Source organism: Lytechinus variegatus, chromosome 12 (genome assembly GCF_018143015.1).
Source record: "Lytechinus variegatus isolate NC3 chromosome 12, Lvar_3.0, whole genome shotgun sequence".
Taxonomy (NCBI): Eukaryota; Metazoa; Echinodermata; class Echinoidea; order Temnopleuroida; family Toxopneustidae; genus Lytechinus; species Lytechinus variegatus.
This window is the reverse complement of record NC_054751.1, coordinates 5,713,940-5,727,639: the sequence shown is the minus strand read 5'-3', so window position 1 is coordinate 5,727,639 and position 13,700 is coordinate 5,713,940. Positions and strand designations below refer to the sequence as shown.

General features: G+C 35.7%; 1 protein-coding gene across 1 annotated transcript; it reads left to right on the top strand.

Moving 5' to 3' along the window:
- Nucleotides 1-1,317: 1,317 nt before the first annotated feature.
- LOC121425159 lies at nt 1,318-10,559 on the top strand. Its single transcript, XM_041621159.1, has 3 exons — nt 1,318-1,500; nt 2,082-2,162; nt 8,202-10,559. The coding sequence occupies exons 1-3, from the start codon at nt 1,324-1,326 to the stop codon at nt 8,313-8,315; spliced, it is 372 nt and encodes a 123-aa protein (XP_041477093.1). The 5' UTR covers nt 1,318-1,323; the 3' UTR covers nt 8,316-10,559.
- The last annotated feature ends 3,141 nt before the right edge of the window (nt 10,560-13,700 follow it).

The window sequence follows — 13,700 nt, the reverse complement described above, 5'->3', positions numbered from 1 at the left end:
TTTGGTATTATGAAAACTGGATCAGGTGGACCTTTCAATCTCAATAGTTCTGCATTTGACGAAAAAAAGTCCAGCATAAATGTTGCAGCACATCGCCCGTTCGCGAAATCGAATGCCATTATTCGGGACATAGGGGCGAGTCAACTACTTATTGAATGCTGTCTTTTTTGTGGCAGAAGCACATTATAGACGCTTTGAAGTGTCTTTTTACAACAGAATAAGTTCACCAAACTCTTCTTGTATTATAGCTGAAATGGTAAATTGCCAATTCATATACTGCCATCTCGTCCACCCACCACATGGTCTATTTTCATTTAGTCTAATGCCATTCCGTCTATCAACATTTCGTCTGTTTTGTTCCATGAATGGTCAAATCATCGCTTCGTCTAATCCCCATTTCGTCTCATAACCAGTTGGTTTAGTATCCATTTCATTTTCAAACATTTTGCACAATTTAACACTTAGTCCAATCAGACCAACTGGTATTTGTACTAAATGATGGCTATTGGACCAATTAGATATTAGACGGAATGGCATTAGACTAAATCAAAGTAAAAAAAAACATGTGGTGAGCGGACGAACTGATGGTAGACCCCATGATAGTTGATGAGTTATTGGACGAATTGGCATTAGACACATTCGAAATAAACCGCTAAATTATACTAGAGTATAATTCAACCTTTTAAGTATGGTAGCCATTGATTTTTTATTTCACCCTTTGAATCTTTGTGAAAAGTGAATTCCAATTGTAGATAATACAGCACCCTCTCTTTGTAATAATTTTTGCTGCCTTTTATATCGGTCCTTCGAATATATAACTTACCAATACAGTAATTTCTTGTCAGAAAGTTATAGTTAAAGATTACATCATGGAATCTCCAGTCATTTCCATGCTTGAGAAGTGGCCGATGACAATACTTTTGTTAAATCACAAAATTAGTCAAAAAGTTTTACATCATAACTGTAACATATAGTTATGTAATTTTGTAATGAATCAGATTAGTGACATGCATTGTTAGGGGTATTTACAAGAATATGAATCGGTTTTAACTGGTAAGGTTCATATATTCTGTTTCTGTTGAGGTACTTCCCATACTAGGATCTCAGCAAAGCAGCTTTCCGCCGCACTAACACCAAGTTGATATTATAACCAATTATATACGTGATTGATTGATTAATTGAATGGACAAATGCATGAATGAATGAATGAATCAATCAATCATTTGCGAAAGAAAGAAAATCAATTTTCTTCCGGCCTTTAGTATTTTAAAAGAAAATAGTTTTAATTGTATTATGTTCATCTCCTATCCAGGAAGGCTAACGATGAATACTTCCAGTAACCTCACAGTGATGGTCATCCTGATGACAGCCGTTATCCTCAGTCACATTCAACCTTCACTGTGCCAAATACATCACAGATTCAACTGCTGGAGACCGGGTGGTAAGAAACGATCTGACCCAGACAACTCGAACGATCCATCCAATAGTGGAGATCACCTGGTGAGTATTACGGTTCTGTTGCTCTTGCTGATGATGTGTACTGTTGCTGCTGAAGGTATAATGGTGACTGTAGTAGTGGTGGTGGTGGGGATGATGATGATGACGATGGTGGTGGTGGTGGTGGTAGTGGGGATAATGATGATGCTGCTGGTGATGATGATGATGATGGTGATGATGAGGATGATGGTTCTGCTGCTATCTGGGTAATTGCTGGCTTTTCTGGTTCGAATGCTGTTGTCGCTGCTCCTGGTATGATCTTGTTGATGCTGGTGATGGAGCTGATGTTGCTAATGACGATGATAACGTTGAAGCTTCGGATGGTTACGATGATGGTGATGATGGTGATGATGATAATCGATGCTGATGATGTTGTTGTGGTTGTTGATGATGATGATAATGATGGGGGTGATGGTGGTGCTGGTGGTGGTTTTAATCTGATAAATCTGGATACTTAGTAGATGTATCAGATATCATTATGTTGTATATTACTCTACGAGTACACCACGGATAAGCTTAAAATCGGAATAATGATATAACAGACATAACACTTTCTTCTCTCTTTTATTTTCTTTTCTTTCCAGCAACTTAAATGGTCTTTACAGAGATACATCGATTCCGTTCCAGCAAGTGAGCTTTTAAATCTCCTCAGTCAACTTTTACAGGTTAGTATCACTCATTTCTGATTATGGTTACGTTCGGAAAGTATTCAGAAATTCACTCTACTCCACCCCATGCACTTCCCTGATTGAAAACTATTTTCCGTAGTATATGTGTGAGGACACTGGGCGACATAGCCAGAAAATTAGCTCTGCTCAATCGGGCATTCTGACTGATTATAAATGCCACTCGATAATTTGGCATTGCAGTGATTGCTGTAGATATCGAGTTTTGTGACGTCACCTATACATTTCAATAGATTCTTGTCAGCCTTCCTGCATAGCCCTGGGAATCGGGGGCGCACCCCAAGGATGTTCAGGGGGTGTACTTACGATGACGGAGATTTTGGAGCATTTTTTTATGCTTTTCAATTTTTTTTCTGACGACAATCCCCAAACTAACCCGCCCCAGCACTTCCTATCTAAAATCGTTTACGGGGCCCTTCCTTCGTTGAAAAAACTAGTTCAATAATGCTGATTCAAGACATATAGAATCACACCCTCGGCATTAGCAAAAGTCGGCCTCGAGTATTTTCGACTCTTGAGAAATCAACAAAAAAGATATGGAAAGTAGCACAAGATGAAATGTTTGGCATGTAAAAAGTGTTACAAATTTAGTTCGTCATCCATGTCTTTCCACCGGGGGTGGGATAACTATCCGTCGGAATGGTATCGATTCCAAATAAAATCTGCCTATTAATGTGTCAGACGGTTAGGGCAATTTTTTAGGGCATACCCCGCGGGTCCCGTATGGCTTCTGCGTCCGATCTGACAAGCTTTTGGTAAAATGACACGTTTTCACCTCTCTCAATTATGCAATGATAATTTATACTTAAAAGTCATCCCAAGTTCTAGTTTTCGACTCGATAACAATGTTGGTATAGTACACTTTAATAATTGGCGTCCTCACCCATGCATGGCCCCGGATATCGAGGGTGCTGGGGTGCTTCTAATCACCATTGGCAGCTCCCCCTGGAAATCAGATTGGTGTGCTAAAATGTAAGAATTCGAGAAAATTCGACGAAAACCATCTTAAACTTGTTTTAAGCGAAAACATTTTTATTTGTGGGGGTTGTCAAAATATTTGTAAGCAAAATCACATACATTTTGGAGCGAAAACTTTTACCCTTGTCTTTTAGTTTATCTTCATCGTCACTCCCTAATAAAAGGTCGTTCCGAGGGCCGTGTCCCTGCCCTGGTTGCAACCTACTACATTGGATAAAGCCAGGCCTGATGAATTCTACAATCATATTTGATTTGATATCTCTAAATTAATATCACTGATCCTTTTCTATCCTTTAAAACATCCACGATAATCTAAGTTTAGATTAAAAGTTCAGAAGAGAGACCGAAAATAATTTCGTTAAGCTTACATCGAGTAGCAGGCAATTTCGTTATTCGCCCACCCTCCCTCCTTTGTAATGAAAACACTTGATAATGCACAAAAGAAGAGAGGATATGAAAAAGGGGGTATACAAGGGGGAAGAATTGGAGAGGGAGAAAAAAATTATTGAAATTGTTCTTAATAATTGAACGCAAAATTGATTTGAAAATTCGTTCATTAATTATCTAAAATTCAAACCGCGAACAGATAGATACGCCCCCCAAAATAAATCCGGCAATTCACGATGCGATTAAACTAGAGTAAATTATACTTTCGTTTTATATTCTGCATACTAAGAATCTTGCAATAGGATTGGTCAGAAGTCGGTCACGTGATAAAGGATAATTTCTCCATCAATCATCATCACTCGCAGTGATGGACCTTTTGGTTTCGCTGATCCTTTTCAGCCCCTAGGGTCATAACGTGTAATGATTTCGTCTGAGTACGCGCGAATTTTGCCACTCAATTTTTTGGTCCAACATTCTCTATATGTCACCTAAATAGATCCTTGTCATTTGATTAGTTGGTCAATATCGATCATTTAGCCCATTTTACAATGACGTCATCATAGTGCAATTTTGGATCCATATGATTTCGTCCATTGCACGCGCGCACCCAGACTGCAGCCCTGCAGCCACCTCTCGCGTTTGCAACGCGCATATGTACGCGATAACGTCATTGTCAACAGCCCGAGCTCGCACTGCATGAGCCTAATTTTGCCTCGAAATTCACAAAAACTAGGTGTCATATAAACCAAATATCAATATTCCTTTCATTCGTGCAATGGGTGAAGTGAATGATCCATTTTTTTTTCTTTCACCTCATGAAGTATTCTGTCCATTGCACTCATAAACTATATCAAATATAGCGTCGCACGCACCACGAACCGTCTTCTCTGCGCACTTCGATGCGAAAGTTACTTTGGAAGAAAACGCATTTAAAGAATTTTTTTTAAAACAGCAATAAGTGCACCTACAAGGAGAGCAAATTATTTACCAGTGTCTTCGTTAAAAATTTCAGGTTCCAAAGTTTCATCCCGTATCTTTATATTTTCTTGAAGTTAATTATTTACGAAACAGTGAGCAACGTAACAGAGAGGACGGTTCGTGGAATAGATACGTACAGTCGAAGTGCGCAGAGAGGACGGTTCGTGGTGCGTGCGAGGATAGGATATAAAACAAATATAACATACCTTTATTTCGATAGTATAGAGGGAATTATTCATCCTCGGTTTTACTGGCAAAATTAATATTTAGTAAATTAGTAATGCCAGTCCAACCACGGACAAATAATTTCCCCTATACTTACTCAAAGCCTGCATGGTATATTGTCTCACCTGCATAGTATGCAAATAATGAATGTTTATGAGTGCAATGGACAGAATACTTCATGAGATGAAAGATGAAATGCTCCATTCAACGAGGCGTAGCCGAGTTGAATAGATCATAATTTCATCTTTCATCGAATGAAGTATTCTGTCCATTGCACGAATGAAAAAAACATTCATTACTTGGTTTATATGACACATAACTTTTTTTTCATGTGAAATTTATGAATTTCGAAGCAAAACATGCTCATGCAGCGCGAGTTCGGTCTGTTGATTGTTACGTCATTACAACATGCGTATTCATTTGCCCATGAGCTGTCTCGGCGCGCGCGTGCAATAGACAAAATCGTATGGATCCAAAATTGCACGATGAATGGATACAAAATTATACGGTTGATGACGTCATTGAAAAATGGGCTGAATGAACGATATCAAACAACCAATCAAATCGCAAGGATCTATCTAGGTGTCATATAACAGAAATTATATTACACTTTTGACAGCTTATAGCAAAATGAGACTATAGGCGCCGCTTTTCCGACGTCAACACCAAATCTTAACCGAAGGTTAAGTTTTTTTTAAAGGACAGCATAACTTAGAAAGTATATGGACCTAGTTCATGAAACTTGACCATAAGTTCAATTAAGCATTATTGAACATTCTGCCTGAGTTTCAGGTCACATGACCAAGGTCAAAGGTCATTTAGGGTTAATGAACTTAGACCATGTTGGGGGAATCAACACCAAAATCTTAACCTAAGGTTAAGTTTTTGAAATGTCATCATAACTTAGAAAATATATGAACCTAGTTCATGAAACTTGGACAAGGTTAACCAAGTATGTTCTACTTGAGTTTCACGTCACATGATCAAGGTCAAAGGTCATGTAAGGTCAATGAACTTTGGCCATTTTAGAGGTATTTATTAGATTGCTGTCATAACTTTCAAAGTTTATAGATATAAAATGTGGATATAGGGGTAATCAAGCTTTAGGTCACATGATCAAGGTCAAATGTCAATGAATGCAGTATTGTATCATTATATGAATGGTGTTTTTTGTGAATAATTATTTTATAGTAGTTTTCAAAGTCAGCACTGCTGCTATATTGAATAGCGTGATGCAGGTGAGACAGCCAGAGGCATTCCACTTGTTTGTATACTGTATTTCTGGTAGAAGACTTGAAACTTAAAATGCATTGAAATGAAATCTAAATCTTAAGTAGGATTAATGAAAATAATCTCCTTCATATAAAAGGAAAGCATTTGAGTTCACTAAATATTCTGTTTGGTTTCACCGCTGATTGAATATTTACCCATTTACTTAGAATACGACTGAGTCATGATAGCAAGAAGTCCTCCCACAGACGCATCCAATAATGGAGCTTATTTGGAAATAGTGGATCTTATGAATTTTGATTGTTGCAGCCTATTTCAAATTAAACAAAATAACTATCCTGTCGACTTCTCGAGGAGAAAAATCATTTATATCATAATTGTAATTTGAATTCCTTAATTGAGTTGTAATGTTTTTAGAGTATTGAAGTTTGTAAAAAAAAAATAGTTAATTTAAATTCCTTAATTGAGTTGTAATGTTTTTAGAGTATTGAAGTTTGTAAAAAAAATTGATGAAATTACATTTAAAATCATTTTGAAATGCAGGAGTACGCCGATGGAAAACTTGAAAATATGTAGTTTACCCTCGGATGTGGAACTAGGAGGGGGTGGGGTGGGACGCGGGGGGGGGGTCCAGACCGCCACTTTGATTTTCAAGAAATTAAGAGAATAAAATATGTGAAAAGCGGAAAGAAGTATATGGTGGATCTAGCTTTTTGCTAAGATAAGGGTTTGACAAGTTGGTTTGACCATGGACCCTACCCATGGTTTGACCGAATAACGATGAGTTCCAACGTCCCCCCCCCCCTCCCCTGTAGGTTGCGCGACTCTCGTAAACAGGGGTGTTGGAGTTTGATCCCAGACTCCTTTTTAAAGATTTTTCGGGGGTCTGAGGCGTGGGGTTTAAATCCATAACCACCCCCCACCCCTCCCCAGATCCGTCACTGTAATGTAAGTGGGATATAGAAAAAGTTTTGCTTACTTGAGTGATCTAACATTAGTCAAACATTTTTACACGTGAGCATAATTCTCTTTATACTGACAGTACTCCCCAGTGGTGGATCCCGGAAGGGGCACATCCAGCCCTTGCCCCCTCCCCTTTTTGATAGCCACAGACATTATTTTTTGTTGTTGAGGAAATGTCCTGCATACGCAAGCAACGACCTTTTTTAATTAATATTTTTGCTTGTCATTTTTTTTCCTGGAACGAAATGACCTCTATTTGCCCTATTTGGTAGTGAAAACCTTTTTTACAAAAATCCTGGATCCGCCCCTACCTGCGGTTGTGAAAATAAAAACAGAATGGTATGCTGAATAAATACATTGACGTAGCGTAATTATTTCCCCTGTACCACAACGTACAATCGTCGATAATTACGTTGCACAAGGTCAGAAATCAAGTCGAGCGAGAGATTATGAGATGATTTATTGATAAAGAAGATAATGACAGGAAGAGGCAAAACCATAAATGTCGGTTTCTTTGAGTAATTAATTTCTTAAGACCATTGTAAGCTAATTATCTTAAAGCAATTTAGGATTAATTCACTTAACTAGAAATAATCACAAATTCCGCTCCTTGATTTTATCACAAATAAAAAAAATGTTATAAAAAATGTTCAAAGTGGTATTAAAAATTAACTTCTGACGGCCGCATGTGTTAACGTACCACACTATGGCATTCCCTGCATGGTGCATAATAACTTTAAAGACTGCATTGGCTCCGGAAGAAAGTTAGTAAGCTGTTGATGTCATGATTTAATTTCCCTTACGTTTATTTATTCATTCTCGCACGAAGCAATATAGGACTGAAATGAATTATGAAAAGAATATGTTGATGTTTGATATTTCATAAACAGAAATCGATTTAATATGATTGTATCAGTCTTTTAAAGACGCTGTACCCATTTTTCCCATATACCTCCCACCGGCATTGAAAATAAATCATTACATAAGTCAAAACATTTTTTGATAAGAACTTTCGGCACTAGCTGTATTATTGTTGTTGTTTTTTGCTCCCATGAAGTCAACAACCATTGCATAATTTTATTCCATTAACATAGTATTACACGCGTACCACAAACTTTGCCTGATTACTTTGTTTATATATAGTTAGAACAAAACACACTTGTTTAGTATTACGAATTAAGAATATTGAATTGCAAAAAGGTTTTGCATCATTCTTTGTCTCTTCTTTTTCCTCCTTTTTAATCTTTACTTGTCCAGTTTGAGAACATGCGACGGACCAAAATCACTGTCCCCGAAACGGAAGGCGACTCCAACAACGACTGGCTATCATCTCCAGCGGAAGATAAAGACGTCAGTCGGACGTGGTCATAACAAGTTCAGACCCGTCGTCGTCACCGTCATCGTTGTCGACATTTAGTATAAGAAATACTGAATAAGAAAAAGAAAAAAAAATTGTTTCACTTGAAAAGAAAGATATTTTCTATATTTTGTTAACAGTAATGACACAATTGGCTACACTTGCGCATTCTTTATTATGTGATTTAAATGTTACAATCTCATCATTTTATTTGGAACTGTTAAGTATCATGACATGAAAATTACAAAGGAGAAATTCAAGTTTATCGAAAAGCACAGAGGTCAAGGTTCGTAGCCAGTGAATGATATGATCGAGTTTTTATTTTATCTTTGCAGAATATATACAGGTTTCCTGATCATATTTTTATATATACCTACCATCTTAAGATGATTTTAATCATGTTCTTTTATTTCAGTAAAGCATAGCATTTTTTTAGCGAAAAAAGCCCAAACAGATTACAAGCATAAACCACGTAAATAGAAGCGATGGGTTATAACCATTTCTATGATACACATTTATCTATATTCATAACGAAAATTCGATCAATGACAATTGTCCAAATTGTAACATTGCTACATTGTTCTATCCACACAATCCGCTGAACATGATTTTAATATGTGCGTTTTCCAATTATGTTATCTAGTTTTATAGTGGGAAGTGGCTCGGCGGATGTGAAATATGCAACAATAGCTGATTATTTCAATGTACTAATGATCATGATAAAGGGTACTAGAAGAAAAAGTTGTTTTCTGTAGGTTATGATGATAAATATCAAAGAGAGGCGTGGTATTTTGATAGCGGGTAGTAATATGTTCTACATAATGTGATTTTTTGGGGGGAGGGTCTCAATTGAGCAACAGGGCTAAATACAATAACACGATTTAGATTTATCTTTTTAGATACTTCTTCTTTATTTTCTGCTACCCCGTCCCGCCCGCACTGATTACATGGATTACCTAAAGAATTGTAGAGAAGCATAATCATTTGCCCCTTGTAGCATCACCGGGAGGGGGGGGGGGTCAAAAAAAGAATATCTTAACTAGTAGTTTACACTTAATGTATATAAGTAGCATTTATTGTTTGCAAATATTTCACGATTTTTTCAGTAGATTTAACTTGTCTTTTATTTACTTGATTTATCTGGGCCCAATATACTTTAACGAAAATTCACGTATCGCTAGCTTGCCTGGATTAAGTAAATTAATTATTAATTATACAAAAATCAAATCATGTAGAATCTACTTATATTTTTCGATTAACGCCTTATTTAGATATACCTGAATATTCATTAAGAGCAAGTAAATGTTAAAGTTTTTAAATAACTGTCATATCCGTTTGTGTTTGATATTGTTTTGGATTAGGTTGTGCAAAATATTTTATTTTTTGTTGAATCAAAGGAAGAGCAACATTAAATAGTTACTCATCGGAAAATTTTAAAAATTCAGTTTAGGGTTCGGAAATGTTCATATCATTCTCACTGTTTTTTATTTGTTAGGATGAACCGGTCGCATATACATGTAACTGTCAGTACCTGTACAGGTGACAATGCAATAAAGTGTAATATGGATAAAACATGTCTAGGATGAAAATGATGCCACTGAAAGTGGAAAGATGGGAGGGCGGACTTTCGAATCACTAAAGTCCACTCCCCCATCTCTCTCTCTCTCTTGTTCTTAATATTTCAGTGATTGTTTTACTTAATTAAAATGGATGCATAAAAATAAGTAAATTTTACCTAAAACTGCCAAAACTAATGAATACTTGAAAAAATTAAGAAAAGTTTTGTCTAAATTTTATTGAGAAATCACGAAAATACTTTTTTACAGTGTGTACTAAATCCAAATAAACATTGTCGGGGATTAATTTTTGCCATTGCATTTGTCGAATTACTGGTTTTTGTTCGATTCATATCCCTATACTTTATCATACTTTGTACCATATTTCGTTAATATAATTCTCGGCTATACACGATCATAAAATAAGAATACACGTTTACATTTCCCCCATACATTTGTGGGTTTTATTCTCCGATTATACTTACATGAATAAATAAACGTAAACATCATGCCAATAATGTTTAGAATTAAGGGAAGAAAAGATTGTATTTTTCATGACAGGTATTAATATCATTTAATAGTTTTCCCCGTGTTTCAAAATCACATGTTTCATTTTTATTGACGACTAAAAAATGTGCATTCTTTATTCATTTGTCTCATAAATGGCCTATTGGAAGTTCATAATAAAATTACTTTCCAAGATTTTCTTATGTCACTGTGTTATCTTTTATCATCAAACAAGCGCTTATTTATGCTCTTATCTATATTTCAGTGCTACAATCATGACAATTATTAAATCATATCGTAAAGCCGTTATGGCGTGGGTGATAATGAAACGCGCTTAAGGTATAACTTTAAGGGGGAGAAAATGGGGGAATATATTAAGAAGATTAAGAGAAAGAAAGGGAGAAAGAGCGGGACAGAGAGAAGAAAAAAAGAGAGGGAGAGATAGAGAAAAGGTTAGATATGTGTCCAAAGGGCCCAATTTAAGAAAATTATAAGAGAGGGCGCCATTATAGCTGGAACAGAAACGTTCAAATTTCGCACAGAATTAACGAAAGTGAAATGTTAAGCAGTCAATTGCCACGCCTGTGAATCTGGACTTTTTAAAATGATAATCCAGTAAAATTTACATTATTGCATACTTTTAGGCGGATCCAGAGGGCCGAGCCCCCCCCCCCCCCCTCATTGGCGGAGCAAAACAAGGGAAAGAAAGGAAAAGAGAGGAGGAAGACGAGTGAATAAAATAACATTAGGGGTAGACTTGGAAAATAAAAATAATCTTTCCTGTCACTATGTATACAATATATCTTGTTTAAAACGGGGTTTAAATGCCAAATTTTCAAGTCAATATACAAAACATATTTCTCGGAAATCGAACTTTCATTATTTTGTGTGATTTACAAATTGATTTTTAAGAAGTGCTCTGTAAAAATGTCTGAATTATTAACATTTGAGCTCGAAAATTTCAATTTATCAGGTACATGTACCTATTATTTTCGTGTATTCCATAAGTTTTCAAAATATCCCTTTTCAGGTCTGACTGTCAAAACGTATCAACTAGCGTTGCACGCTCGCATTTTGATTGGCGAGTTATGTATGTCTCAATATTGATTACACAACAAACTACTTAAAATCCCCAGTGTATAAAAAATTCAGGCTCGCATCAATAGTAAAAAAAAATTATGTTAACTGATGCATCCTATTTATAATTACAAAAGTGAAATGTCCAGTTTTCAGGCCATAGTATCATCAGATTTCGCGCCCTCATTCGGCATTAATGAATAAGATCTAATTTAACAATTGAATTTTCCCCTTTGTTTCATTTCGCGCTTAGCAAGAGGAATAGGAAGAAGTCATCATTTTCATATGATGACATGTCCTTCCTATGTCAAAAACTCAAAGTAATTATAATGAAATTATAATGAAAAATATCAAATCCATCTCACAATTTGCTTACAAAGTCCTTGGAATATAGAGCTGAATTGACTTTTTTTCAGATCGGTATATCAAATAGTTTAAGCTCGCGCTTCGCGATCGCATTGATTTTCATGATAATAGATGTATTTAGAATGCCCAGATTTTAGTTTAAATATGAAACACGCGCGCGCATGTTCATTCAAATACTCAACTTGTTCTCTATTTAATTCATTATCCAGTTTTACGAAAAATACATAATATTTCCCTCAAAAAATTAGCTCGCTCTTCGCGCTAGTATTTTATAAATAAGGATTATGATATGATACATTTGTGTTTATTTATAAGAATAAAGCTAAGAAGTAACTATTAGGACTCCCCCTTTAAAGAAACCAAAATCATCCTCGAGCGGCCGATCGGGGAAAATATGGCTGAAAAAATCCCCCCCCCCTATTGGCGAAGACTGGATTCGCCCTGTTATTGAACTTTACCAAGGCTTTTGCCTAGGCTATAAGTTTGTAAAATTGAACCCAAGGGCCCTCTGTTGAATATTAATCATTACCGTACATCCCATGATCATTATGTAAAATTTGCAAAGGAGCAATTGCCGCCGGAACAAAATGTCATGAAACCCCTATGATAAACGATAAAAGAAAAAAATGATGTCACCTTCCAATTTACTATCTCTCCCTCTCTTTCTCGAGATCCCATGTTAACGCCCTTAAAGGGGAAGTTCAGCCTGACAAAAAGTTTATTGTAAAAATAGCAGAAAAATTAATGAAAAATATTGCCGAAGGTTTGAGAAAAATTCATCAAATAATTAAAAAGTTATTAGAATTTCAATTATTTGATTGTGACGTCATATGCGAGCAGCATTCCTACATAGCGAATGGTAAAAAAATCAATGAAATGTCATTTTCTCAGAAAATTCAAAATGGTTTTCACTGAAACTTTTGTATATCAATAGACAAATCGTTTCACACCCGATCATGAAAAGAAAACAAAATTAAGTCATCAGGAACCATACAAAATTTGAAAGTTATGCATTTTATATTACATAACACATGGGACAGCTGCTCGTTTTTACGACGTCACAAATCCAAAACTTTGAACTCTAATAACTTTCTTACTCTTTAACGGATTTTCCTCAAACCTTCACCAATATTTTTTACTATTTTTTCTGCTATTTTTACAAGAAAGTTTTCTTCAGGGTGAACTTCCCCTTTAATGTGCAAATGCTATGGAAAAGGAAAGGCTACTGTGATTGTGATTCTGACCAAAATGTGCCTTTAATGCATTGTAGATTTCGGTAATTTTACCAAATCGTGCATTTTTTTAAAACTTACCAAACAGTACTTTTTCAAAAATGCTCAGTACTGTGGTATATACAGCACGTGCTGGTGAGTTTCCAAAATGTAAACTGCACATATTGGTGAAATTAAGAAATGTGCTTAAATGTATTGTTTAACTTTGTGAGGAGCCGATTTAAAAAAATCATTAACCAAGAAGAAACATGTGTACAATTGCATGTATTGTAACTAATAAACCCTGAAAACAACCATCATTGAGAATGAAAAGCTAAAAATACAAGGCAAACCCCAATTTTGTAAATAGGCGTCTTATAGACACCTAAATAGTACACATAAGTGTATGGGATAAAATTAAGATGGTGTTTCCGGTCACTTTATATTTCAATTTTTGAAGCACTAAATAATTATTTTCGAATGCATTTTTTTTCTGGGCTTCATTTTTGTAACATATCACGGACACAGGTGACAAGTGTGACCTTCTAGCTCAGATTTTTCAAAAATCAAACCAATGTTAACCAATCACTTTAAACGTTGATTAATTTGAAAAAAAAATTATGATTCTGATGGGTTCTTAGTCAGTCTACTCAGCAAAATGTGCATGCAACAATGATCTTGA

Coding starts and splice junctions, on each gene's coding strand:
- LOC121425159 (XM_041621159.1), top strand. CDS start 1,324: ATGAATACTTCCAGTAACCTCACAGTGATGGTCATCCTGATGACAGCC. Junction 1,501..2,081: donor CCAATAGTGGAGATCACCTG/GTGAGTATTACG, acceptor TTTTCTTTCCAG/CAACTTAAATGGTCTTTACA. Junction 2,163..8,201: donor TCCTCAGTCAACTTTTACAG/GTTAGTATCACT, acceptor TTACTTGTCCAG/TTTGAGAACATGCGACGGAC.